The sequence below is a fragment of the Phalacrocorax carbo genome, chromosome 10 (genome assembly GCF_963921805.1).
Source record: "Phalacrocorax carbo chromosome 10, bPhaCar2.1, whole genome shotgun sequence".
NCBI lineage: Eukaryota > Metazoa > Chordata > Aves > Suliformes > Phalacrocoracidae > Phalacrocorax > Phalacrocorax carbo.
In genome coordinates, this window is record NC_087522.1 from 22534847 (window position 1) to 22562239 (window position 27393).

The 27393-nt window shown below is 40.2% G+C and overlaps 2 protein-coding genes across 10 annotated transcripts in view; one reads left to right on the plus strand and one right to left on the minus strand.

The window, feature by feature from the left end:
- Positions 1–937: 937 nt before the first annotated feature.
- On the minus strand, positions 938–24186 carry SNAP23 (synaptosome associated protein 23). 3 transcript variants are annotated; one of them, XM_064462461.1, is made up of 8 exons: positions 24049–24186; positions 13994–14099; positions 13372–13413; positions 11252–11300; positions 10609–10726; positions 7031–7189; positions 6313–6457; positions 938–3693 (listed from the first exon to the last, which is right to left on the minus strand). In XM_064462461.1, the coding sequence occupies exons 2-8, from the start codon at positions 14048–14050 to the stop codon at positions 3628–3630; spliced, it is 636 nt and encodes a 211-aa protein (XP_064318531.1). In that variant the 5' UTR covers positions 14051–14099; positions 24049–24186; the 3' UTR covers positions 938–3627. The 3 variants fall into 3 exon arrangements, with proteins under 3 accessions (XP_064318531.1, XP_064318530.1, XP_064318532.1); XM_064462460.1 differs by lacking the exon at positions 24049–24186 and adding an exon at positions 22573–22694; XM_064462462.1 differs by lacking the exon at positions 24049–24186 and adding an exon at positions 22135–22350.
- Positions 24187–24277: 91 nt separating this feature from the next.
- ZNF106 (zinc finger protein 106) overlaps positions 24278–27393 on the plus strand; it is a 47481-nt gene continuing 44365 nt past the window's right edge. For 5 of the 7 annotated variants that reach the window (XR_010374713.1, XM_064462440.1, XM_064462439.1 and 2 more), the window contains exon 1: positions 24278–24451. The gene's annotated coding sequence lies outside the window, so the exon portion shown is untranslated. Of the gene's footprint in view, positions 24452–25181; positions 25250–27393 lie in introns of all 7 variants that reach the window. The other 2 variants (XM_064462441.1, XM_064462442.1) reach the window with 2 other exon arrangements.

Below are 27393 nucleotides of genomic sequence, written 5' to 3' on the forward strand. Positions count from 1 at the left end.
CCCATTTCTTCAACATTTAGACAGTGCATTGCTGTCTGAAGCACAAGCAAAGGTTCATTACCACTGCACTGTGTAAACAGCAAACTGTTTCACCATATAGCCTTCGCAGAGGGGAGAGTTCTGCAAGTTACTGCACAGGCAGCGTGTGCTGGAGTTCTTTCTTACTACAGCTACCCGTGTTGAGGGGCTTAACTCGTCTTTCACTAAGTAGGCAGCTAGCCTGAATTTACTAACTATCACAGCTTAAGTGTACCTATAGGACATGTGCTGCATGCTCAGAACGGTTACATATGCAGGCTGTCCCTGATGTTTTTCTTTCCTAGTTACTGGTGGGAATGTACTAGGCAGCCCCACAGTAGCATGAGAAGTACTACTTCCAAGCCATTCCCAGATCTGCTGTTCTCTCCTACAGCTCAAAACTGCTGCAAGGCAACACAAGCCTGTATCCTCCCCTACCTCGCTCCCCCTGAGTGCACTCTGGGAACCTGAGGCTCAAGCATCAAAGAAAATATAATTCTAAATTGCTTTGTGAGCAAAATTATATCAGCAGTAGGTTAAATGACTGGATTTCACCTATTGGATTAGGTATTTGCTGGACATTTGCTACTGATACTCAAGTGGGGAGTTTTATTCTGCTTAGTTCCTTTATCATCCTGAAGTATAGTCCCATGTCAAATCTCAGCCTTTCAAAGCACAAATAGATGCATTTCATGGTTTGAAGTTAGGTGATGTTGATTATGCAGGGATGAAAACTAGAGTGTTAAAAAAATAAAAATATTCCTCTTCTGAACTACACCCCTTCCTTTGTTAGGATTTCTGTGAAATAAAAATAGAAGGGAGACTTCCTAGTTGTGTAGTAGCAACTAGTTCTGCCAAGTTTTTCAAGGACAGGAAATTAAGCAAAGACATTTCTAAGAGAAAACAGTTTTAAAACGCATTCAGTTATAAAAGTAATGTATTTTTGTGCACAATATATAGTTCAACAATCAAAAGCAGAAACTGTAAACCTTCATTCTTAATAGCATTCAGAAATACAGAGATGTACAAGTGCTGATTCCATCCCACAGATAAGGAAATTAAGCATCTATTCTATAGACAACAGTAAGACAATCCAAGAAGCAAAGTGTGTTTTCACTAACATAAAAGCACCAACTCCCTCACGGATTTGGCTCTTGCTGCATCAGAAAACAGTACTGATATTCTGCTAATCCTCGAGCTTAGAGTCTCAGAAATTATTTCCCTGTGTGGTAGTCACTGCAATATTACAATTCTGAGATACCAACCACAGCATTCTCTCAGCCAACATGGTAATCTGTTGTTACAGCTCAGGGAAATCAAGAACACGGGCTTGTAATGGCAAGGAAGAAAAACATTCTGATGTTTGGGATGCCTAGATGCTACAGAGCATGTTTGCACTGTTGTAAGGAGAATAAGTTAACAGCTTTAGTCTTCTGTTTCAGGAGACAATCATACTTAAATAATGCATGCTTTGCTTTCACAACCAGCAACAAATATTCCTTCACTTAACCTGAAGTTTGTAAGAAGAAAAAACCAAATCATACAAATCCCCAATGCCTTCCCCTGCAAGTGACTGTTAGAAATCTACTATGCAACGTTCTTGAAAGTACTACTTTGCTACTTGTGGTTTTAAGCAAAGTTTTCATTACTAATGGTATAGATAATGAGCTTTTAAAATTCATTAGCCTTTCAACAATTACCGGAAGCCAGAGAGAAGCCAAACACACACTACTGAAGTATCCAGTCCCCCGAAAAGGACTTTACCTTATTCACATTGGATAGTCTACCACTGGTCTATTTATTACATGCAGCAGTTCCATCCTTTGGTCAGGGTGTTTGGGTTTTTTTTGGGGGGGAGGGAGGGTGTGGTTGTTTGTGGGTTTTGGGGAGGGGTTGTTTGGGGTTTTTTGTTTGTTTCTCTCTTTAAATATCAAGTTGTCCTGGGGGTGAACTGGTAACACACCAGTAATACTGACTGAATTTCTACTGAAAAGCAAAACAAAACAAGAACACTTATCACTGTTTGTCTTACATTTCAGCTGATTAGTGTCATCTCTCTAGCCCTGAGGTTTATTATTAATGGCTACAAGATACTTGTGGACTGTCCTTCCAAAAAACCACCCCATAACACTATTAATTATTCCTCCAATCAAAGTGGTTCAAAGATTTTTGCCATCCAACACTGAGTGTCACAGGTTAGTCCAACGCATCATTTCCAACTTTAAAACACACATAATATATTCCTGGATGGAGTTAAAATTAAACAGATCGCTTGCAATTTACTTGCAAAAAAATTTCAAGAGAATCCTGGGAATAAATCTGATTACATTACAGTAAACCCAAACTGTTTTTCTTCATAGGAAGACAGCTTTACCTCACCTGGTCAGAAACTCCTCTATTCTGCAACAGCACAGGAACATTTTAGTCGCAAGCAACTTGGACATGTAATACTTCCCATTGCCAGCCAGGAACCTACTCAGAACTCGCTTATTTACAACTAGCATAGAGTTCTTAAATAGATACTGCTTCCTCCAGGCTTGTGACAAATAAGTTTCATAATAAGCTTCTCTGTTTTCACTAGGTTTAAGAAACTCCCCCGAAGTCACCGCTGAGAACAAACTCTGCACCAGATCTCAGTCATTATTTTGCACTGGAAGAAGGCATAAACTGAACTCCAGTGAAAACTGGCCAAAACAGAATCTGAAATGAGATGTGAGAAAACTCTGTGCTTTCCTACTCAGTTTCTTCCAGTTAAGATGCATCATTCAAACACTTAAAACTTTTAGGTGACGGCCATAAAATTTTTCATCACAAATACTTTACGGAGATAGTTTTATTTTCTTCTACTCACATGTGCATGGGGTTTAGATCAAGTATATATACACACACAGCAAATAATACCAGAACAATGCACCATAATTTCTTAGTCCTGGCCTCCAAAGCAATGTTAATTTACAGTAAAGAAATGGAAACCTGTATACCCCTCCAGTTACCTTTACATTAAACTCTGTGTGTTTAGAAGTGTTTTAAAGTCCTCAACCCGCAAATACTAAGTAGTGGGCCTCTTCAGTTCTGTAACCCACAAACCTCAACCCCAAACCAATCATGTGGTTAACTACGGTTAGTCTGCTAGAGATACAAGTCAGACAATATTCACCTAGTCCCTATTTTAGTGAAGACACTCAACTTATGAGGTATTTCAAACAGTGCAAAGTGCCCTCTCCAACTTTCCACAACTGTGAATTCAGGTTACGCTGCTTGTTCAATTTCAATAAAGGACTGTATTTTGGGTGCAGGAAAAAAAAAACAGACTGGGAGGGGGAAATAAAACATGCAAGAAGATTCTCAAAGGCATAACACTTCTAGCCCTGAGCAGTTTAAAGAAAGTGAAGGCAGATGAGTAGGAGGAAGTTATGTTGGCTGCTTTCTTAGAGTCAAGGCCGTGTTTACATGAAGCAATAAAAATAAAAGAAAATTAATCCCTATAGCAAGGGTACTGCTTCATTTTTCCCAGCTCCTCTTATTTCAGAATAGGAGAAGTTTCACAGATCCATGAATACGGTGGCTTGCAGCTGGAGAGACAGTGTCATTGAACAATGACAGCAGGCTTTAATTGTCGATTAGCTTCTTGGCTCTGATGTTGGCTTGCTCAATACGTTCCCTGTTTGTATCAGCCTGAAAGACAAATTCATAGGTGATTTGCAGACTTCATGCGAAACAATTTAGAAATTCAAACTGACATGAGCTTCCGAATTGCAGGGTACTATCATTGTGGTAGACAGAAGGGGAGCAACTTTCAAGAAGCTAGAAGTAATTTTTTTTTTTTTTTTTTTAAAGGCAGCATAGGCTGTCAATTTTGGCAGAAAGAGAATCAGAAGGAAAAGTTTACAGTCTTTAGCTGACCCTCAAAACATACAGCAGCTTGCTTCAGCAAGTCAGGAAGAATATTAATAGAACAAAGGGATAAAAGTTCCCTCCAAGTGTTTAGACATCTTAAGGACCTCTACAGAGCAATATTGTTGCTATGGACTAGAAGTAATAATCAAAACTGGAAGTGACCTATGGGCATAATATCAGAATTTATTTGCTTAGTGTGAATCTCTGGTTTTCATCCACACACCCTCCGGCACCCTAGCATCATAATAGCATGGTATCTGTAAGAAAAGCACTTTATAACTGTTTTACTATTACAAAGCATCAAGAGTCAGCTACAGCATCTAGGCTGAACAAGTATCAAAATACAGTTTTACTGAAAGGTATGATAAGGAGCTTCAAAATAATCCCCCGATTATCCAGCCTGCACCAGCAAATGAGCAGGAGGAATAACAAGCAGAAAACTAGCCTCTGCCCTCACCGTGAGGAGTGGAACTTCTGAGAAGCTCTGCCTGTGCCAAGTATCAGCCATTCCCACTTTCATACTGCAATGGGCTGGGAAGAGGATATTGCCCATTCAAGCTCTTCCCTGCCATTCTTTCCTCCCTGCCGTTCAGGTCGAGGGTTGGGGAGTGGCAGGAATTGACTATAGAAAAGTGGAAATCTAACCTGTTAGTAACACTTTGGAAGCACATTGATCGAACTACCATATCCTCTTCTAAGAAAAAGCCAGTAACGTAAGCTTTTGTTAGGGGTTTGCTCAGAGTAGGAGTCCTGCATAACACTGCAGGCTACCAGCAGTCACCCAGTCAAGGCCATGGATTTTCTAGGGTTTTTTTGGGGGTTTTCTTTTGTTGTGGGTTTTTTTTGTTTGGTTTGGTTTGGGTTTTTTTGTGTGTGTGTTTTTTTTGTTTTTTGCCTCCCGCCCCCCAAGCATCAACTCTATTCTGAAGTTAAGCTTAATGGTGCTCTATTTCTTTACACAGTACTGTCCTTTGGAGATTTACCCTCAACGTTTTGATTCAGTTTCCACAGTGTTCAGTAGATTTTAAAAAAACCAACAAGCCACTTATCAGCAGAAAAGGATCGTTTTAATATCCTCAGGCAGGTTGTCAGTCTCAAAGCCAGGAATTGCACTGGCATTTTTACTGCTGTTTTGTAAAGCAATTCTAGCTTGTTGACATCGTATTTCAAGTGAGACTTGATCAGCAATATTTATTCAGACCACAAAAGTCTGACCAAAACAGGTGCTTGAAACTACCAGAAACACTACTGGCAAAACCAGTAATTCCCACTTGCAGTTCATTTGACCACGCAATTTTCAGTCCACTTTACAAGCTATAAGAATTTCACACCTCATTTTAAACTATGATTAACTTTTCTAGTGTTCTTCAAAATGCTTGGGTTCTTTTACTTGATAATCACCTCAAATCTGCAGTTTCAGGGAACAGTGAAAGACAATTAAGGCATCCTCCATAAAATCGTGCTTACATCAGTATAACCAGGATTTATGTCAGACTAGCTCTGTATATTTGAGAAAATTCCATTCCTCTTGCATTGAACCCTACTGGGCATTTTAGTGATATCTTTAACTTGTCATTTTGTCTTAATTTTATAATTTTACAGCAATTGGTGTCCACTTCTGCTTTTTAAGAAATCTTTAAGACACTATTCCTTAAAACTTTCATTTCTTTTCTTAACCAGGATGCCTGTAAAAGAACTTCTATTCATTTCAGAATATGGGGATTTCTAAAATATTACTAACTTCCTCATAACTTGCCCTCAGAAAGTACCCCCACCCCCAACATATTTATATATGATTAATCTGTTTGGGGAAGTTAATCTTTAAAGCAATAGACTTAAAAAAAGAAAGAGATGCTACTGGCTATGACTGACTTCATTTGCAGACCATGTTCCCATGTGCCTACAAAACCTATTATTCCTAAGTCTCTCCAACCCCAACATTAACCTGTCCATGAGAATTAGGGCAATGTATTACCTGTGGTTTATTTTATATTCAATGATTACAGTGATTTTTTAGGAATTCCAGAAGAATCTCTCTATTGTTAAAAATACCTATTCCCTATCACATACATACAGGATTCCCTGCAAGCGACAATCTCCCAGTTATACCTCCCGTAAATGTCTGCTCTTTCGATCCAATCAAATTTAGTTGTTTGCAGTCTCAGCAGTGACCTGTGCTGTATTTTCAGGCTTCCTGACACTCTGAAGCATTTGACTTTTCAGCCACACACCGAACGCCAAGATACATCTCTTGTTCAAATCCCTGCAACCTAGAGTATGGTGTAATCTTAATGCATGTTTACTGCAAATACAGGTAGATAGGACAGTGAGCTCATTCCTCATACCTTCTCAGTAACAACCTCTAAGCTGAAGGCAGAGAACAGCTTTTATGCTTACCTTTACATTTATCCGGTCTATTTGCTTATTCTGGGCATCAATCTCATTGCCCATATCCAAAGCCATGTTTTTCAAATTCCCAAGAATGTTTCCCACTTGAGCAAGATTTTCATCCATTTCATCTTCTCTGGCATCATTTGTTATCCTGTTCAAATAATTAAGACAATGTTAGCAAGAATCAAGAACTTGCTGTTCCCTACCTCAAATTTACTTTAATAGAAATTGTTTGTTGCAGTTATCTGACAGGCAACTTATTCAAGCCAAAGCATGTTTTTCCCCTTTTAAAGCCCCATGTATTTCAAGCAAGCAGCCTACCAAAAAAAGGGTGTTAAGCTAACTACTATTACAAAAACAGCCTTCGAATTTAAAATAAGAGCTACCAGAGGGAGTTTAAGCCATGAGTTTGTCTCAAATATACATTATGGCAATAAAAGTCCTTAATATTTTTAACATTGCCCTCAATAACTGAGCACTAAGCTCTATAGTCCTCACATCCAGAAACAGGCTGTTAATACCACCACTATGAAAAAAAAATGGAAGTGTAAGATAAGCACTACAATACTGAAAGTGTAGGTGTCTTGCCACCTCCTCTCCAAGCACTAACAATTCCTCCAAGCAGTAGTAAAAAACTTACTATTTTAAAACTTCACCTAACATACACCTGAAAGAAGCTGACGACTGGTCTGCTTTTGACATTGAGAAATATGAAGAAGCAAACCTTGTAATATACCCGCCGCCACCACTTGGTCCTCCAGAGGTCTGAGGCTGCTGCTGATTCATACTTCTTGGTTGCATGGATATCACTTGATCTGCTGAGTTCTCCATTCCATCTCCCCAGGTTGCTCTGTATGCCTTGCTAGCCTCAAAGTTCTTCGTCCTACTCCGTAAAAATAAGAAGTCCGAACTGCTACATCAGAAATACAGCTTCCTGACTGAAGTTCTGTATTAATCTAGGCTTTTCAAAACATTTGTCTTGTGCCTGAAAGAGCGCAAAGCTTTGTCTATACAATACAATTTCTTATCTTGGGATAGTACAAACATAACTGAGTTACTTTAGGGACAGCAGTTAATTTGGTCTTAAGCTTTCATACAAGCAGAGTAATTTCCTTAAAGTAATATGCTTCCCTACTTCTGGTGAAGTATGACAGTAACAGGAAAGCTTACACTGTCGTAAGATAAGCTGTATTTACAACATGAGTTAGTCTAGAGTCAAGATTAATTACTCTTCAGGGAAGAAATGAGGATGAAGGAAAAAATTCCTTCAAATACAAGTAGCTACGCTATGCAAGAACACCATTAATCTCTACTAGTTCTTGTCAAACATTTTCTGTTGCCAAGTCTTTCTTTTTAAAGTTAATATTTCATAAGTAAAATTAACCTGATGAACAACAGTAATCATGCTTAAATAGCTCCTTCATTCCGCAATTCAATTGTACTAACTCCACTAAAGCAACAAACTAATTTACTATTACCCTTTTATCACATAATTCAGAAGAGAAAAATTAAAGAAAGCACACTGATGTGAAGCAATCTTGGGACTAGCAGACCCACAAAAGCAAGGGGGAAAAATATAACAGAAAAATAACTGAGCTAATTTGGGGTCAATTTTCATGAACCCTAAAGAACATATGTTGAGGAGATTATTCTCAGGTTCACGTTGTTTGCTGACATTTTCACGTTTAAACTATACAATCCAGACTCCATTGCCCCTTTTCTGCTTCTTTAAAAGCCCGTGAAGGGAAGTGTGTAGTGTCTTCTGGTACACCTAACTTCACAGTTACAGGTAACCAAGTTCTGTATCTATAGTGCCTTTCAGCAGCTCAGATGTTTCACATTTGAAGAGGTGTGAAATCAGCTGTAACGAAGAAATATTCCCCTCATTCCTCTGGCATTTATGTAATCAAAATGGGAAATTGTATTTCATAGGTCAGATCCTATGAAGAGTGCTCTAGTATGAATACACCCGGGGAAGAAATGGAATAGCTTCTCAGTTTGTAATGGAACTGTTGCATCCAGCAGAGCCCTAAAGAAACCTAAACTAGTCAATTCTAGCTCCTTCTGCTTACACATGCTTAAAGATCTCTTTAGGTTTCTGGAACTAGATTCAGCATTATATTTTAATCTCTTTCATGCTAAAGCTTCAAGAGCAGGAGAGCTTTGTATGCTTGGCTTTTGGATTAGCAAAGTCCTAGGTGCCAGAGGTGACTGTGAGGAATTTATTCAACAAAAACAAGTGGCCAGAAAACTACTTGCACATCTGAAGTGGACAGCTAGAAACAGAATTGCTGCTCAAACTAAGCACAGTTAAGAACAAAGCTTCTCACCACTTGTTTTTTTAAAGAGCTGGTTTTTGGGGTACTGTACATTCACTTTTCTCACATTTCATTTCTGTAAGAGTAAGGCAATTCATACACCTTGTCAAACCAGCAAGGGCTCAAACAGTTCAGTGTTTCCACAGCTAATACACACTACAGTAACTGACATTTTCTATTCACGTCAGTATTACAACACATCACAGTCACAAGGATACCTCCATGCAGACATCATGCACATGCAAGCACAAATCCAACAGAAGCATCACTTCAGACAATTGGTTAGATGTACATCTGTACTAGTAAGACTGACCTTGTCCTAAAATCCGCTTTCACCAGTTAAGAGAATACAGCTTCTTATCCTAGTCTTCAGTTTTAGAAAGCAAGCATCAGTGTTAGGAGAGAATGGGGAAGAAAGAATAGTAAAGACCAGCAAACAGGTAAAACTGTTATTAGTACATAGGTTATATTAGAGCACTGCCGGTATTTTGTGTTTTCACTACACTTTTATACATAATCTAAGCCTAGGAGAAATGAGAAAAGCAATATCTAATTCAGCAAGTGTTCTGATTTAGCTTTATGCAAAAAACTGAAAAGCTTCGGTGATAACTTGTTGATGAATAACTCTGAGATGGACAGAAAAAATTGTTGTACCAGTAATATATGAAAGGCTTTCACAGTTTTTTCTTATTTATTGCCCTCTACTTATCTAGTAGATTTTTCTGCACATTACTGCCCATTTCGGTATACAATTCATTATTTCTTTTATTGTTATCTGTGTATTTGAAGTGCCACAAGACAAATTCTGAGCTTGCTCAGCGTCAATAAACTGCTTAGCTTTAGTGAAATAAGACTGTCAACTACAGACAACAAAGACTGAGTGTATCAAAACACTCAAAGTCCATCAGCTTGATAAAGCTAATATAAACCAGGAAGCACACCTATTTAGAAGTCAGGACAGAACTATCTGCCTTTTCAAGGTACTAAAGCTCTAAGAGCTTCAGCCTTAGAATATCTATCCTAAATGATCCTCAAAATATTACTCTGTTGATTAAGCAGACTCAGCTACTCCAAGAAACTTTTACCTAAACTTCTGCTACCTCTCAGTTGAATAAGGATTTTTTTTTTTTAAACTCATGCTAAAGAGCTAAAAATAAACAAACACACACACTATTCACTTCATTGGTCACCCTCTTAAAATAACTTATTTCTCCTTCATTTGGAAGAACTATGATTACATCCCATTCACACAAATCAATTTGATACTCTGTTGCTTAAAGATAAAGCTAGCACAACTCCAAAAATATATTGGTTTCCTTATAATACTGATTTCTGACCATTATTTAGAAGTACAAATCAAGTGGCATACAAAATATTAGATTACTCTTAACTGACTTGGATATGGCAGCCGTAACACTGATGTTAGAGGTATATGAAGCAGGTCTTTAAGAATTTATATAGCCACTAGCGAAAGATCAAAGCTTTAATGCCAACATCTATTCTTCTACTCTCTTCCTCCCTACAGCATGAACGTTTTTTAAATACCTAGAGAACCAATATTACTTTCCTTCTCCAAAACAGAAGTTCTCTTGCTTTTAAGTTAGTACAAAAGTACTTTTGTGAAAAAATCATGTTCGGAGTCAGATTTCTAACAGACAGACACTTCAATACAGCTACTGGCAGTCCAATTTGGTCTCCTCTGTACAGAGGCTGACAGTGTTCTACTAAATATAAGCTTTAAGGCAATTAGGGTACAATTGTGCAGGATGTTAAACAGTGAACAGGGTACAATATATGGTTAGATGCAAGTAAGCCTTAGCTACTCTGACACAATTTAAAAGGGTGCACCTCTACAAATCAAAACAGTTGACTTTCCTAGAGATTCAGCATTTTTTAATTAGTTCTTTTATTAGAGACCATCTCTCACTACAGTAGCTATTGGGAATATTCTAGAACTTCAGAGACAAGTAACAATTTAACTGACCTGTTACAAGGGCAGACACAGAGCCCACAACATTTGTTGAGCTCTGTCAGTGTCTTCTCAGCTTCTCTCATATCCTTATTTATCTGGTCCATGCCTTCTTCTATGCGTTTTAGTTGTTCTACAAGAGAAAAAAGTAACCTGGATAAACACAGACCGAGGGAAGGTGAGGGTAGCGTATTAATATTTCCTTCAGGAAGGAACTTAAAAGTTTCAGTTCTATCTTTATACCAAGACTAATGCCTTTTTTCTTTCCCGTCTTATGGGATTTTGGGGATTTTTTACTTTTTTTAATTTTTAGGAAAGATATCAAGTGATAAGTTTTGTTAACTACATTAAAAATATTTTTCCTATCCTTAGAGCAGCACTTCTGTTGCTGCTTTTAGAATAAACGCAGTTACACTCATGCTATAGTGGAAAGGATGTAGCAGAGGCTGTTTACAGTGTCATCAATGTGGTCTCTCAACTACTTTAAAACATCTTAAATACTACAAACACATGGGAATAACCAATTAGGAAATCTGATTTTCACATAAGTAGTCTTTAATAAGTGTTTGGGTTCAGCAACAACTCTTGAATGATAATCCTTTTTCTTACAGTCATAAAATTGATTTTTAGTGTTACACAGGAAGAAGGAAGAACTCACCTCCCTGTTCATCCAGCATGGTGATAGTTTTGATGCCAACATCCTGGGACTGCAGAAAGAAATTTATTCACAGGTAGAAACAGATTACAATACAGCAGTGCAAAACCTGAAGGTCTCTATAGTAAATCTGATAAGCCACCAAAGTTCATAATAGAACACTGTGCTAGGAATAACTTCTGTAGTAAAGCTATGCTAAGTTTCAAATTAGACCCTATGTTAGGTTGATAATAACCTCACCTGTTACACTATCTCAATTAGTGGGGGGTCTGTGATTTTTTTTTTTTAAAACATTACAACAAGATAAAATTTATTGTAATACTCAGATTGAACTATTATTATGTCAAGCTAAAAAAGTAAACCTAGCTGTACCTTGTTTTGAAAAGTGGCATTTAGTTCATTCTTTATCCCTACACTCTTCAGTAGGTCTGACAAGACCTTTATTCCTGAAAGCCAGAATAAAAGAATGCAAAACAAAGCCTGCAAAGCCATTCAAGAATTCAGCAGAAGAGATCAGAAAGAGAATAGCCCATCCCTAGTTTTAGAACCAACGAAAAGAAATCACCAGGGAGAAATATACCACAGTACGGCCCTTTGCTGGCTCAAAGCATGCAAGTTGCACCCATGCTTTACTGTAAACTGGCACCATAGAAGTGCCTCTGGTAGGAATTATGTTAGCTTCCATTAATCACTAAACTATGATAACAAGAGAAGTTATGTTGTCTCGTTACAAGTTCTTTACGTTTGCGTTAGAGGTATTCATTAGGCTATGACAATTCATATGCCTCACTGATAACAGCAGATCGTCAGTTCCACAGCAGCCTGCCACCGTCTGGACTGTGAGTACAGGCTCTAAAGCAGTAGTGACCAAACACTTTAGGGTCCTTATTCATTAGATTATTTCTTTTAGTGTTCTTACACTGACAATAAATTGTCTCAAGTCTTCAGCACTACAAGCCTGGGCATTATCTCTGAAAGGCGTTTCTGCTTAGTCCCTATGGCATATTCAAGTACTAGCAAAATTGTCTTGCTGAATTAGTTAAGCTGTGTTAAGATGGCTGATAATCAGCTGTGGTAGGCTTATCTTACTTCCTACCAACAGCATGCTCTATATTTTTTGAAATTACAGTATCTAAAGTAAACTTTCAGCCATTTTTACAATGGGGCATGCAAGCCACAATGGTGCAGAGGAAGAGATTCCTCATAAAATGTCACCTAGATAAACCCAAAATACAGTTTTATTTGCTTCAAGTCATGTACAAGGGCGTTAGTTTCATCATCATATTTAACTCTCTTTTGAAGTTAAAACTGATGAACAGATTTTAAGAAACTACTTTAGTTTAGAACCAAAAACAGCCTTACCCTCTACTATACCATGCAACTGAGCCCTACCCTACTCCTCAAAGCAAGATATTTTCACACTGTTCACAGGCAAAGTGAGCTAGAAGACAAACGGACATTGTTACTGATATTGAAGGATTAAAACAACCGTGATGGTCGGCCTTGAAACCTTGAATAGAGAGAAGAGAAAGCACCTAAAACAAAGATCTGCAAATAGCTGCCATGGGGTTCCCCATTGTTCAGGCAGAAGCCACAGCAGGAGGTGAAGTAACACCTTAACTCAGTGATAACTGCTAGGATGACCTCGGGTTACCTTAGGTAACTATAACACTAAAAAGCACACCCCTAGGAGGAGACCTTAGATGTAATCGCAAACCCACCTTAATATAATGAACCAAACTAAAAGACATGTGCAAACTTGTACCAGTAACAATAAGATATTTTAACGTAACTTATTTTGTTATGGTCTGTTATGAAAGACCCCCACGTGTTTCTAAGGTTGTGCTGGCTGATGTTAAATGCCCAGCACCCCACTCTGCAGACTGGCAATAAAGACAAATATCTCAGATTAGCGTTCTGCACACTGGGTGAAGGAAAAACATTATGTTTACGTAATTCCAACTCTACTACTGAATTAAAGCAGCAAATTCTAATAATGAAGTGTGTGTCAAAAAAAACTTGAGAAAGATGCCGAAGCGGTTAATGTCACCTTGTGATTGTTAGCATGCTGCTTCTTATACTGAAATTAATAAATCCCCAGGAATTTAAAAGCTTTTCCTTACCTCAATGGCCAAGCCGAGAATCCTTCTTGTGCTTTCCAAAGACTAGAAAGAGAATTTTAAAATGAGTGCATTAACAGTATATCTCAGCATCCGAAAGTCTTCTTTACCTGTTCATTGCAGTAAGGCAACTAGTATACAAAGGTTCATCAGCCTGTCTATATGTAATACGCACTACACCACAGTCATAGTGGCAGCATACTAGAAATTTTTTCCAGTAGCTAGTAAACCCTTGGGTTTTAGTACTTGCTAATTTTTTGCTTATCCCATTGGAAAGTCATTATAATAAGAAAACATATTCAAATGGATTTTAGTTAAATTTAAAAAAGGATTCATGAGGTATCAGCATGATTAAGAACAGTGTAGGTACCCAGCCTGCATTGTTTCAGTAATTGGGACTGGGTGATCATTACTCAGTCAAGTAGGTGGCTTAATTAAAAAGTTTAAATTTATTCTTACTTTTAGGAGGAGTCTTCACTCCAGTATTTACAAAGTAAAGTGAGAGTTTGAAACATTCAGCTATACCCGTACAGAATCACTACCCTAGACTGTCTTTATTTTTAAAAGATATTTTAATCTCAGGAGATAAGTACTGTAATCCCAGATGGCTTCCTATAATATTTACCTCATCAGTGACCTGGTTGGCCCTCAGCTGAATTTCTTCAGGCGATAGTTCTTCCATGATGAGGAACTATTTCTTGTAAGTAATCACATTAAAGAGAATCTTCCCCCTGTAATAAGAGATACCAGTCATGCATCAGAACTATCCTTTTTATCAGTATTTTGAGCTGAAACTAGCAGACGGTTCAAAGAATGAACGACTACAGTTTTTATTCTGCTTAGTACAACACTGGGTTAGAACAAGAAGGCACTAAAAGAATTATTCAGTTGATATGACATAACTGAGGAGCCAAGAGAAATGCAGGAACAATCAGTATGTGAAATAGTTTCCTTTCCAAGACTTGGTTTCCTAAACATTTTTGGAAAATTCTATCATTAGTTTAAGGTAAAAAAAAAAATAATCAGGAAACAAAGTCTTAAAATACGAAGTCTTAAAATAAAAGTGTTGGAAAAGCACATTGGTTTACGCAGTAATCCAGAAAGAAATTCATTAAGGCATTTATGTTACTAGCATAAACTTTTAGTGTTCTTCCCCTTCCCTTTGAGGAATTTCAACAGTCAGAAGAAGGGGAAACATTTTCACAGACCAAGCACCACCTAAAAGGATTCCAGTAACACTCTAGAAATAGTTGTTCTTATGGTATGGTGAATCCCTCAAATGCAAAAGGATCTGCAAAAGTTTTAATTGTTATGTCTGCAACTCTAGCAAGATTTTCAAATCCACCTTTCTCATAATAAAGATAGGACCAAGGCTTTCATAACTCAAGTCCCAACACATCATGATTTAACTTTTGCAATAACCAGGAGATATTTTTTGCCTGAAGAGAAAAGCAGAAAAAGCAAGCCCATCAATAAGTATATTCTTATCAGAGCCAAGTTTTTCCAAGCTAAAGATCTGTATTTTTGTTGGAGGAATGGTAACAAAGCCATCACTTCTAGCACTGGGAAAACAGAGCTCCCAGGCTTTGTGAGAATTTAATGAGATAGTCTTATTCTTCAGCTTACGTGCTATTTTTTAAATGCATTTCCCCCTTAACTTTAGATTAATGCTTGCTCTTTCACAGCAGTAGCTTCCAATTAAGTTATTCAATTATTCACTGAGATGACTCCAAACATCCTGCTTGACTAACCGAACTATATTCCACTTTTCCCCCTACAAGACCAATATTTTAGAAGACTAACATTAGTCACTGCTCCTAGAAGGGCAAATTCATGCAGACTTACCCAGCTGTTAGCTAGAGAATGGGTGCTGTTCACAGCTCTTTGCTGGAACTCTGCATACCTCAGAGTGAATTTAAATCAAGACACTTAATCTTTTACAGCTGAAGTACCTCATAATTTAGAGAGTATTTCAGCAGGTCTGGTCTTTAGCACCTAACATACCTCCTCAGCCTGAGACTATGGCTCTAGGTTTTTTTCAGCACAATCTAGTTTTGCCATAATTAAAAAAAAATCAGACATTCTCACACAAGGACTCTAATAGCTCAGTTTGCAGTAGTCCAATTTGACTATATAACCAGTGACTTATCTTTTCATTCACAGGTTTATGCTCCTTTTGTGAGGTTTACTTAGGACAGCTCAGTCCCAACTCTGAATTTGGGAATGCCCTTCAAGCTGGTTTGCACAAGTAAGGACCAATGAAGCAGGAACAGGGGGGAAAGGGCTTAAGCACAGGAAAATGACTTCAAGCTCATTCTTTGGGTGAATATCTCACACTTACTTAATATTCAGAAACAGGATGATATTTTATTTAATTAGTTGCACTGAACAAGCAATATCTGGATTACTGTAATTGTTGCAGGCTTGGCCAGCCTTTCCCTACTTTGGATGCCACGCAGTCAGGTACTTCTGCAGCTTGGAGCCATAAAATACATCTCATCTCGGACAGCAGAAGGGATATCATATCCCCACCCTGTGAATACAATAGCTTCCCAAGAATCCCATTGTAATTGCAGAACAGGGCCATAAATGCAGCTGTATTCCCAGAGCAACCTGGAGATTTCTTTTCCAGCAGCCCTGGTATCCTGCTTTCCTTTGCAGCTGTAGGTTCACGCTACCCAGGAGTTCACATTCCAGCATAAGCACAAGCAACCGCTGGCCATATGATGTAACTCTGGCTCAGCAGCTGTATTTGAGTTACCCAAGAGCCATACTGCAGCCAACACTACACAGTCCAATTAGTTTCTTTGTTTTTGAGGCAAGAACATGACAATACCATTCTCAAACATGTGTAAGAATGATTTCTTTACAAAATAAGTCTTTAATGGGTAAAAAGACTTATCTTTGAAGAGACTTTTGCAAATATATTATACTACTACCTTCATGTCAAGAAAGCACCCAAAATCTGAAGAGTGTATACTGTATCAGGCCAGATACTGACTTTTGTGTTTTATTCAATACTGCCAGAATGTTGCTCTGTGTTACTAGAACCACAAGTTCATGGAGAAGCCATTGAAAAATCTAAGCAGCAGCGAAACTGAAAAAGGAAAAGGAAGGAGACAACACTCAGCACTTACAACTCCCAAGCTAGTAATTCTTAGTGGTACAGTTTGGAAGATAACATGTTACTTGAAGTTGGCAGTCATGAATTAACTTGAGGACTGAAGCTCACATATGCTATACTAAATTCACTGTGGGCTCGATAACTGCAATATTAATCGAGTCCTACAAAAGTAATGCCATGTTGAAATCTGATCATGAGTACCTGGAGAGACATAGCAATTACCCGAAGAGCTGCTTCATGTACTACTAGCTATCAAACTATTCCCCCAACTTTGTCCTATTTATGTTATCCCACTAATGAGCTAGCAATCCATTATTTGACACAAATTAGTAGTAACACACTAAACCAGAAAGTGCCTGAAGTTGCGTCTGACACTAGGCAATGGCTTGAAAATAGAAGCACTTGCCACTGAATCTGCCTATCAGCCAATACACAAGCTGAATATCCTGAACTGATGCATTAGACTCCAAAAAGCCATAGTTTTATTCCTGTTATTTTACAACTGGCCAGCATTGCTTTTTGTAAACACACAGACAACTTGTACAGTAGCTGCGCAGAGGAATTTCGTACCATGAGGCAGAACAGAAAGAGACATTCCTTAGGCAGTAACAAAAAGACTTCATCACACAGCAGTTCATACCATCCAAAAAAAGCACATAGGAATAACTGAGAAGAAACCAAACATTTCCAAAAAAGCCTGTTTCCAAAGATGGAGACACATGTCTCCATCTCAGCTGCATGTGTAATTGGAATGGCTGGAACATAACAGGTGCCTTTATTGCAAGTTATCTCTAAAGAAGAAGTTAGAGCACCCAAGATGAGGTCATTTGTATTGAAAAAATGGCTCAGCTCTTCCAACAGCACACAGTATACCTACATAAAGAAAGGATACTCATTCCCCCACCTTTCTGCCTAGGAATCATAAAGCACCCACTGAAGTACCCAGCTCTTAAGTTAACGGTATGTGACAATATGATTTTTATATCCAAGACATGAAGATTCCTCAATAAAGACAAAATATTCAGGGAGGAAATATTTGATATGACTAAAGTATTCCTGGCATGTATTATTATTATAATGTAATATTTGGCAAGGCAAGCATTTATTTTAATATCAATGCTCAATGCCTATTTTCTTTGCTTTCCCTCTCCTACCATTTTCAAAATCCTAGCCACAAAGTAACAAAAGAAAAAAAATAAAAGACAACAGCCTACAAGGCGACTTCGTAATTAGAACAACATTCTGCTCTGTTAGTTTATTTTCTTTCCATAGAACTAAGTTTTAAATAAGAAACTAATGTGCCTAAATACAAAGTAGGACTCCTTTAAAGAATGATGTAATGTCAGCTGTATTTACTTTTTGTTATCAAAAAGCACTCTGCAGTATTTGCTCAGTTACCAGACTGCAAGGATTGATGTTAAACAAATTTCAGTGCAAACTCCCCCTCTATCGCTTGCAAAGGAAAATCTGGCACCTACAGACTATGCAGAACTAAGCTTACTACTTCAAGAAAATGTATTTTTGTAGAAAAGTTTCATGAGGCCCATTACCAGGAAACTTAGAACACTACAACACATTCATCATCCTAGCTATCGCTGTCTTGTAGAAAGGAGTCATGAAGAAACAAGAGCAGCAAGGAAATAAACACAGGGCCTGCAAATCATAAGAATCTGTCTTTTCTGCCATGTTTTATTTTGGAGATTATGGGAGCAGATGATGATCTTTGAAATTCTAATTCTGACCACAAGCTTCAGATAGATCGTATCTCTTCACAGGAATATCCATATTGGGCTAAGCCATCCTGTAAACTAGATGGATTAGACTTCAGTTACTTCCATCCCTTGGACAAGAGGAACAATGAGGTACGGGAAATAAATTTATGCCTGCACAGACTTTTTTCCATTTACTGTACATTTAATCATGGCTCCAAAACCGCTGAAAAACCTTCAATTCACTCTCCTATGAAGCTGTTAAGTTAGAGAAGGCCGAGGAAAAGATACAGCAAAGGTGATTTCACAAAACTTGTTTAAAACCTCAAGATATTTCCTGCAAAAATGTGAGGGACATGACAGACACTTTTGGGCTGATTCTTCAGCATGGTGCCAGACCCATTCAAAGCATCATTGGCTTAGATATTCATGTGGTTAATCCATACACCCATACAGCAGCTGAGGCATTTTTAGTAGTTTCTTTTTCTACCTTAAAAAAAATGGAAGGGGACACACATCAATATGAGCTATGGGTATATCTGTATTAGCAGTACGGTGGTCCTGTGAGACTACCATGCAAATTTGTATTTGGGGAAGGTGCTGCTCACATTACCACACTTCAGATGGATCAGTCAAGTATTTAATCAGCTTTCTGCCCCAAACCCTACTACCAAGTCATAACTTTTGTAAGTGCAGTACAAAATACTCAGTTCCTACTGAGTGCAGTAGGAACAAAATCAGTGTTAGTAATACCCACGGTGATCTACTGTCTGTATGTATATGTCTCCAGGTTTAGCTTTCTGATCACAAGCAGATAATTTAAGACTGCATCATTTTATCCAGCAGCAGCTCTCTGGCTAGGATTCCCTGACTTTGAGGGGGAAAAAAAGAAAGCATTTGAAATGACAGGGCCTCAAGATCAAAGTACCATTTTATGTGGCCAGCAAAAACATAGTCATCTTTGCCACCCATCTTCCCAGAGCATGCAGTAAAAAGTTAACACAAAATCTTTCTTTGTCTCTGTCATTGGTCTAAGATACCCTTAGTGGTGCAGAGGGGTTTTTTTTCTTGCAAGTTTTTTTCCTTCTCATTCAGAATTACTTGCACACTGGATGCCAGCTATTTATGTCAACACTCAGTTTCCAATGTAAACAAGTTAAAAAAACATTAAAACAGTGGGGTTGCAGAGTCTTTTCAAGGGTTTTCCAATCCCAATAAACTTCTGAGGCTTATAAGACATTTCCAAGGTAATGAAAGCTACAGTGGGCAGTTTACAGCTGTCTGAATATGCTTTTCTTCAACACTAGCTGAGAAGCAATTCTAAGGCTTATTAGCTCAAGAAAAAAAAAAATACTTCCTTGTTTTAGAACAGTCACAGCATGTTCAGGCTGTGCTATCCAAAGCACTCAAACCCCTTAAGAATCTTTGTCTTACTGATCTTTGTGAATTTAGAACAGCTGCAGGGCACCACAATGCCTAAAAAAGTGCTTACTTAACTGCAAGTACACAGTCCACATCTGGAAAGGACGGCAGGCAGGGAGAGGCTAACGAAAGTGATGAGTTTTCTTAAACCAGACAGGTCTACTTGCACCAGACCAGTAAATTGTTCTGATCGCTTGCACTTTCACAAACCCATCTTGAATGATTATAAGATTTTTGCCCTGCACCTCCAGCTGACATGCAGCAGTTCTATGCCTCTGACAGACTGAATGCCTTGCAGAAATATATCATACATCCATCACATTTGCTAAATAGCATAAACTATTTCCTTACCATCCGCAAGTCCTCTATTTTGACCTAGCCCCTTCACTATCAAGTTATGCTTCTAAACAATATCACAAACTTTTCCTCCCCCTTCACTGATAACTCTAAACTAGAAATTAAGCACAAATGTTTTCTTTTTTTCCCTGTTAAAGATATTTTGATAACATCAACAAGACACAACAGGCTGTACCTTAGTGCCTGGGTCCATACATGAAGAATAAGTAAGATGTCCACAATTTTCCTGCGAGTAGGAAATAAAGTAAAAGAAGAAACCAGCATAATACTTTTGACCATGGAAAACAATAGCTGTGAGAACTGAAAGTTGGTATAAGATTATCTCTTTAATGCCCAAACCATAAAGTTATTAAGTTTGCCTTCTAGAATAATTTCTCTCTCTTTCTCAAAAGAGCTATTTCCAAGCTGTGGATGAAAACCATGTAACTCCTACAAAGCGTTCTAGCAAGACTCCATGCTTACATTCTCACGTTGTTTTCCTCTTCAATAATCTAGTGAAAATTTTTGGCAGTCAGGGACTAAACGTAGCAGAGTTGAGTGGAAAACTTTCATACATGTACATCAAAATTACTCATTTTTATGAGGTCATGATGTGAAAGAATCCTACTGTTTCCAAAAAACTGTATTTGACTACCTCTTCATTTCAGAGAAATCAGAAAGTAATCCTTGTACGTTATCCTATTAACATAATCCATTAGTAAGAATTCCGAAGTATTAAACCTTAAAATCCTACAATTCCCAGTTCACTAGTTCTTTCCTTGGATGTTTCATATACATACTAGGGAAGACATTTTAAATAGCTACTAACCAATGCGTCTAAAAGTATGATTGAGAAATGCAGCCTATGCCTCCTTTTGGGTAATCTTACAATAAAGGTAGGAACTAGGAGATGACACAACCCTGCTGTTTGAGCAACTGACTGAAAGCCAGTGTCTCATGAGCTATACTTTCAGCCATCAGCAAATTGGTACAGCCTCAGGTGATCATGGACATTCTCTCAGTTCCTTCTTTTGTAAAGCAAACTGTTGCCTTCCCCAAAAGATGGAAAAGTTTATGAAACAATATTCTTAAAATAATGTGAGCATTAATTATGAAATTTCTGGGCATTCTTGTAAAAGATTAAAAATTAGACAGTTTACAAATTAGACGACCTTGTACTGAGGTTTTTTTCTTTCAAATTCTTTGTATCACTACTGCAGAAGGAGTTGTTTTTTTAAAACCCTTCCTTAACACAGTTATCCTAGTAGTCAGCCAGCTGAAACTCAGACCAGCTAACGCAGGGTGGTACAAGGTGTCAGCACCAGAATGTACTCCTCCATGTGATTATGCCTACAAGATAAATGAATAAAGTGTCTGTAACCCTGGGGGAAGAGGCCTGGACCCAAGAACAAGGAACTACTCTGCATGCTTTCTGCTTTCTCTTATCAGCTTCCTGAACACACTGCACAGAGGTGATAGTGCAAAGAATAGGCACTAGTAATGCCACCTCCTCTGCGCAATGTGTTCAGTTCTATACTCGTCTCAACAATACATTTTTGTCCCTGGAAAAGCCTCGTGATACCTCCTCCAGATTACTTACTAACCAACACAAATTAACAATCAACCTTAGATCCACATACAGACAGTAACAGATTCCATTTTTTCTAATGACACAAACTGTGCTACATAACAAGCTACTTCAAAAACTGCAGAGCGCGCATAGATTGGTTACTAGACTGTTAGTAAGCAATTAATCAGTCAAGTCAATGAATCGAGCAATTGACATCATAGGAGGCTTCTCCTTTGTCCCTAGACACATTCCTATGTAATTGGTCTCTCTGCAGCACAGAATCAGGTTTGTTTATGAAGGAGAAGTAAAGCAACACCGGCTGCTTAGTCTGAACACTAGACTTCTACTGCCATTTTCAAGGCAGTGAAAAAGGGGAAGGTAAATAGCTAGAGGAGTTGCATGAAGGAATTTCCAAAGGTTCTCTAGCTCATTTACTTAGGTTGTCACATCGCATGCCCTAATTTGATAACTTTTGTTGTGTAAAACAAAAATGAAAGTGAAAGAAGAAAAAAAAGTGAAAGACAAAGCTGACTTTTCATCAGCTTCCCAGAAGTTCCAAGGGCAACAAGATGCAAAATTAAGAGAAGCACAAAAAGCTCACTTACTGTTTACTACGCGCCACAACATCTCACCGATTAGCCTAAAGGCGGCAGGACGTAACGCAAATTTAGGCAGGCACAACAGGAGAAGGGTTTTACTACCAACAGCTCAGTTCAAGCGCTCCCACCAAGCCAAGTCAGGATCCCCTGGAGCGGCCCTGGCGGGGGAGTGCCGGGCCCCCCGGCCCAGAGGGGCGCGCCCGGACCCTGCCAGCCCACATCGCGGCCGCCCCGTTACCCTACGGGGCCGGCAGCCGGGGTAGGGTGGCAGCCGCTGGGCCAGCGCCAGCCCGTCCCCGCCGAGGGGCCGGCGGTGTCCAGCCGAGCCAACCCGGCCCGGCCCGGCACACCCGCAGCGCGGAAGAGGCCACAAACCAGATCCCCCAACCAGCAGCCCCACCCGCGCCGCGGACAGCCGGCAAGCCCAGGCCGCCACACACCTACCGGCACCACCGCAGCTCCTTCGCCTGCCACTGCCGCCGCCGCCGCCGCCCTCCAGCTTAGCCGAGCCGAGCCCTAGCAGCCCATGCCCCGTCCGTCCCCGCTTCCGAGTGCCCACCCACGACCGCGCCACCGCCCACCCACAGGAAGCCGGAGCAGCACCGCCCACCGGGCGCCACACCTAACATGCCGGCACAAAGCAGACGCCCTCAGCGCCACCCCATCTCACGCTCCCCACAGGAGGGCGCCGGGAACCGCGGCCGCCGCCTGGGTACACCCAACATGGCGCTAGGCGGGGGCTTGTGCGCATGCGTCGGCCGGCGCGTGTATCGTCGTCAAGGCTTGCGGGCCGGGTTAAGTTTACAGGCCGGGTAGTACAGAAATCATAGAATCATGGAATCGTTAAGGTTGGAAAAGACCTCTAGGATCATCAAGTCTAACCGTCAACAAACACTACCATGTCTTCTAAACCGTGTCCCAAAGTGCCACGCCTACGTGTTTTTTGAACACCACCACCTCTCTGGGTAGCCTGTTCCAATGCCTGACCACTCTTTCACTAAAGACACTTTTCCCTAATGCCCAATCTAAACTTCCCCTGACGCAGCTTGAAGCCATTTCTTCTCATTCTATCATTAGTGATCTGGGAGAAGAGACCAACACCCACCTCGCTACAACCTCCTTTCAGATAGTTGTAGAGAGCGATAAGGTCTCCCCTCAGCCTCCTCTTCTCCAGACTAAACAACCTCAGTTCCCTCAGCCGCTCCTCATCAGACTTGTTCTCCAGACCCTTCACCAGCTTCACTGCCCTTTTCTGAACACGATCCAGCAATTCAATGTCCTTCTTGTACTGAGGGGCCCAAAACTGAACACAGAATTCAAAGGTGTAGCCTCACCAGTGCCAAGGACAGGGACTACCTTCTGTTACCAAAAGAGAGAACGAGGGCAGAAAGGGAAAGTTGCTGTTCAGAATCAGAGACCTTATCTTTTGTAGCTGACCCACATAACCTTTCCTGAGATGTATTCCATCTCAGCTGTGGATAACTTCTTCCCAGTTCACGCTGCTGTGAGGATGCTGTACCAGCTGTCAGCTGCTAACACAGCACAGCGCTGGAGGCTCTCACAGGATCAAGGCCCACAGCAGCTTATACAGCACTTTGAGCCTGTATGAGGTCCTTCTTCCAGTGAAACCTCTGTGATGGCATTGGAACAGGCTGTCCGGAGAGGTGGTAGAGTCACTGTCCCTGGAGGTGTTCAAAAAACAGACATGGCACTTGGGGATGTGGTTTAGGAGGCATGGGGGTGTTGCGCTGGCAGTTGGACTTTATGACCCTAGAGGTCTTTTCCAACATCAACGATTCTGTGATTCTATGATCCCCAGCTGGGCCGTGCTGTCCATTCTCTCTCTCAGGATGCTCGGAGCTCCCTTGGGCACCTTAAAACATTCCGTATACTGCACAGCCGAGGCACAAGCACACGCACCTGTCTTTCTCTGTTTCAGGTCGCTCCTGGACTGGGTTTTCCGTGCGCAGCTGCCCTGGCCGGGTGAGCCTAGCACGACGTCAGTGCCTCCTCGCTGCTGAAGCTCCTGCGGCCTTCAGCGCCCGCGTTTTAGAGCCGAGGCCAGGACTACTCTTCCCGGCAGGCCCCGCGGCGGCGCAGGCGTACCTCCCGGCGTGCCGCGCGGCCGCCTCCCTGCCGCTCCACTGGTTGTGCTGTGCGGTCGGTCCGCCCCGCCGTGCGCCGCGGGTCTCTGTGGGCTCGGCCTGGCGCTGGTGCCGTGAGGGCGGTGAGTCCCGGGGCGGGTGGCCGCCGGGCCTGCTCGGTCCCTTGGCCCTGAGGAGGATGGCGTTCTGGGCCGCTACCCTGGGGAGGGGTGCGATATGTGAGTACTGGGGCTGGGGGGAGCGGGGGGCTGGGGAAGCTCTGCGGCAGCTCTGTGGCGGCAGCGGGGCGGGTGGTGGGTCGCTCCGGCTCTGGCGGAGGGGGCGGCCTAGCGAGGGGAGCGGGGAAGGCCTAGCCTAGAGGGGCTGCAGCGGACATCTTGCCTTGGGGCGGGCACACGTCTTGTTTTGTGTTCTAAGCATCCCTTATTGCTGCAGTCATCCCTGAGCTGTGTTATCCAGTTAAGTACAAGCTTTGCTAGAGCAGGATCTCTCTTCCAGATGCATGCCTATCATGCTGTCCCTTCATACCTGCCAGAAGCGTTTCCAGGGTTGAAGTTGGGCTTTGGGTACAGAGTTGCTTAGCTACCTTGCTCATAACATGCAGCTAAAAACGTGTTGTTGTGAAAGCATGTATAAATTGTGGTACCAAATATCTGGTAACCTAAAAGGGGTGGGACTGATAGTGTGAAACAAGTCTTAATAGTCCACTGAAATATGAGGTATTGAAAAGGTAATCATTTATCATTGCAAGGAGGGTAGTTCACATGCAGACATATTAACTGTTATGGGGGGCTTATGAACTTTAACTTGGAGAAGTTTATGAACGTTGGATAGAAGAGGCACTGATTAAAGCTTATACTTTATTATGCTGTACTGATAGTGGTTTGATAACAGTGGTCTCACGCAAGTAAGAAATTTTCCTTTTCACCTTCCCTATGCCTTCTGAAGTGTAGCTTTAAAGAGCTTTGTGGAGCAGATGAGTTCTGAGGAGCAACCTGAGAGAGAAGAGGATTGAGGTTTGATGGTCTTTGTTCTCAGCATGAGTTCCCCAGGCTGTTCTTCCTATATGTCTGCTTGTTATTTCTGTTCTGTTGTTCTTTGCTACTTCTTTCAGTCAAGCCTTAATTACTGTATTAAACTAATTGACTGTTTTGCTGAACTGATAGCTCTAGCCTAAAAAAACCCCACTTAAGCCTTCCAAAAATTTGATTAATAGTTTTGTTGAAGTTTGAAAGTATCTCCTCATGAGAACTGCAACGTTTGGGATGAATATTGCAGGTTCTAAGCACCAGTGCAGTCTGGCTTTGTAACTTCTTGCCCTGGAAAATAGATTCCTATCCTGAAGTCTCTTCTGTTAAAGGCAACTGTATTATCTTTTGTTAGTTCTTGCTTGACTTCAACTGAACTGGCAGTACAAGGCAACTGCATTTGCACCACTGTGTAAGTTCCACTGTTGACTGATTTTTCTATGAAGAGTTTGTTAAATAGTTGCTATGTCCTAGCGTTTTCAATTCGGAACAAGTAATTGGTTTTAGCCAAACTATGCTAGTCTGTTACCTGACTTAGTTTGATCACTGTGACCAAACTTTGGGTAATTTCTAGTCCATACGTCCAAAAACGTCACACATTTGAAGAGATGTCAGCTACATGCATCTTAATTTATGCAGGCTGTGATATCCAGTATAAAGAATAACAGCAATCACTATCCTATAAGTACTTACCCAAATTGTGTACAGAGATACTAAGACTTGCAGATAACTTCATCTAGGTAAAATTAAGGGCTTTTTTCCATAGATTTTTTCCACTTTATCTTGCAAAGACAAAATTAATACGATATTTGGATTCAAATTTAAATTTGATCAGAATAAAATTTAAATTGATAAAATTCTTTTTAACAACTGGTAATCAGCTTCTGTGAACTCTGCCACCAGATGGTGTCATAAGATTTGAGATGTTATCTGACTCAAGCAAATTATAGGCAAATAAGAGGATACTGTGCATTACAAATAACTTCTTTGTTTTTATAAAAATGTTTTTCATATCTGTATTGTAAGGGATTTTTCTTATCTAGTCCTAGACTATTTTACATTTTGATTCCCAAGTTGACGGAGCTTCTAATGTGCAGCCCTGGGACAAACTGCATTACAGAGATGTAAGAACTCACGCCCCTGTATTTCTATTGCCTGCTCATTAATAACCACTGTCTTAACGTTTGGGATCCTTAACTTGAATTTACTTGGCACCAAAGCTCCATATACTGAAGGGTGACCTGACTACCTTGGTCTGAGTGCCTCAAATCACTCTCTAGTGGTTCTTCATACTCTGTAGCGACTGTATAAATAGAAAAAGCCCAATGACTGACTGGATGCTTTCTTATATGCCCTCTTGTGTCTATGTAGATCTTTCTTAGGGAGTAGTCATTTTGCCAAGGCCAGGTACCTGCTTCTGTGGTACTGCAATAGATGGGATGTATAGACTAGTCTGTTTTGGTTCAGCTTCTGTTCTTGACTTCTAATTGGTGAAAGAGACACAGTATGCATACCTGTGAAGGGTATTGAGAGCTTAAATACCCTAGGAAGGAAAAAAAAAAGATACAGCTGAATGTTACAGAAATAAGCATAAAATTAAGTGGCAGGTATTTCTGTGATTCTTATAAGGGTCTGTTTTCTGAAGACTTCTATAAAGTGGCACAAGTTTATCAGAATAAGCTGAGGTGAATTCTTTTGTAAGTCACAGAAATATCTAAATCAGTTAGGTTATTTGTCCTACATGTTGTGGATTGCTATGGTGCTTCTTAATAAGGCTTTGTCTCAATCATTATCAACTGTGTTTGAGGCTGTAATGGTAGTAGGGGTACGAAGGCGCAATTCCCCTCTCCAAAGGGTGTTAATAGGGGTCTTAGTTGGAGTACTCTGTCCAGTTTTGGGTGTTTAGAGTGTTGTGGGCAACTTGGAAAGAGGAATGGCAGGTTTTAATAGGCTTGAAGTGTGTTGTTTGAGGAAAACATCTGAAGAGTTTGTGAATGTCTAAAAACAAACTGGGAGTATAAGGGAAAACAGAAGCTCTCCAGGTGTGTGCATTTTAGGTGTCCTAAATGACAGTATACAGGAATGATGCTGAACAGCTCTCCATTCCAATTAGGACAGTGCATATCCCTCAA

Coding starts and splice junctions, on each gene's coding strand:
- SNAP23 (XM_064462461.1), bottom strand. CDS start 14,050: ATGGAAGAACTATCGCCTGAAGAAATTCAGCTGAGGGCCAACCAGGTC. Junction 13,414..13,993: donor CCAACCAGGTCACTGATGAG/GTAAATATTATA, acceptor TTCTCTTTCTAG/TCTTTGGAAAGCACAAGAAG. Junction 10,727..11,251: donor CATGCTGGATGAACAGGGAG/GTGAGTTCTTCC, acceptor TTTCTCTTGTAG/AACAACTAAAACGCATAGAA.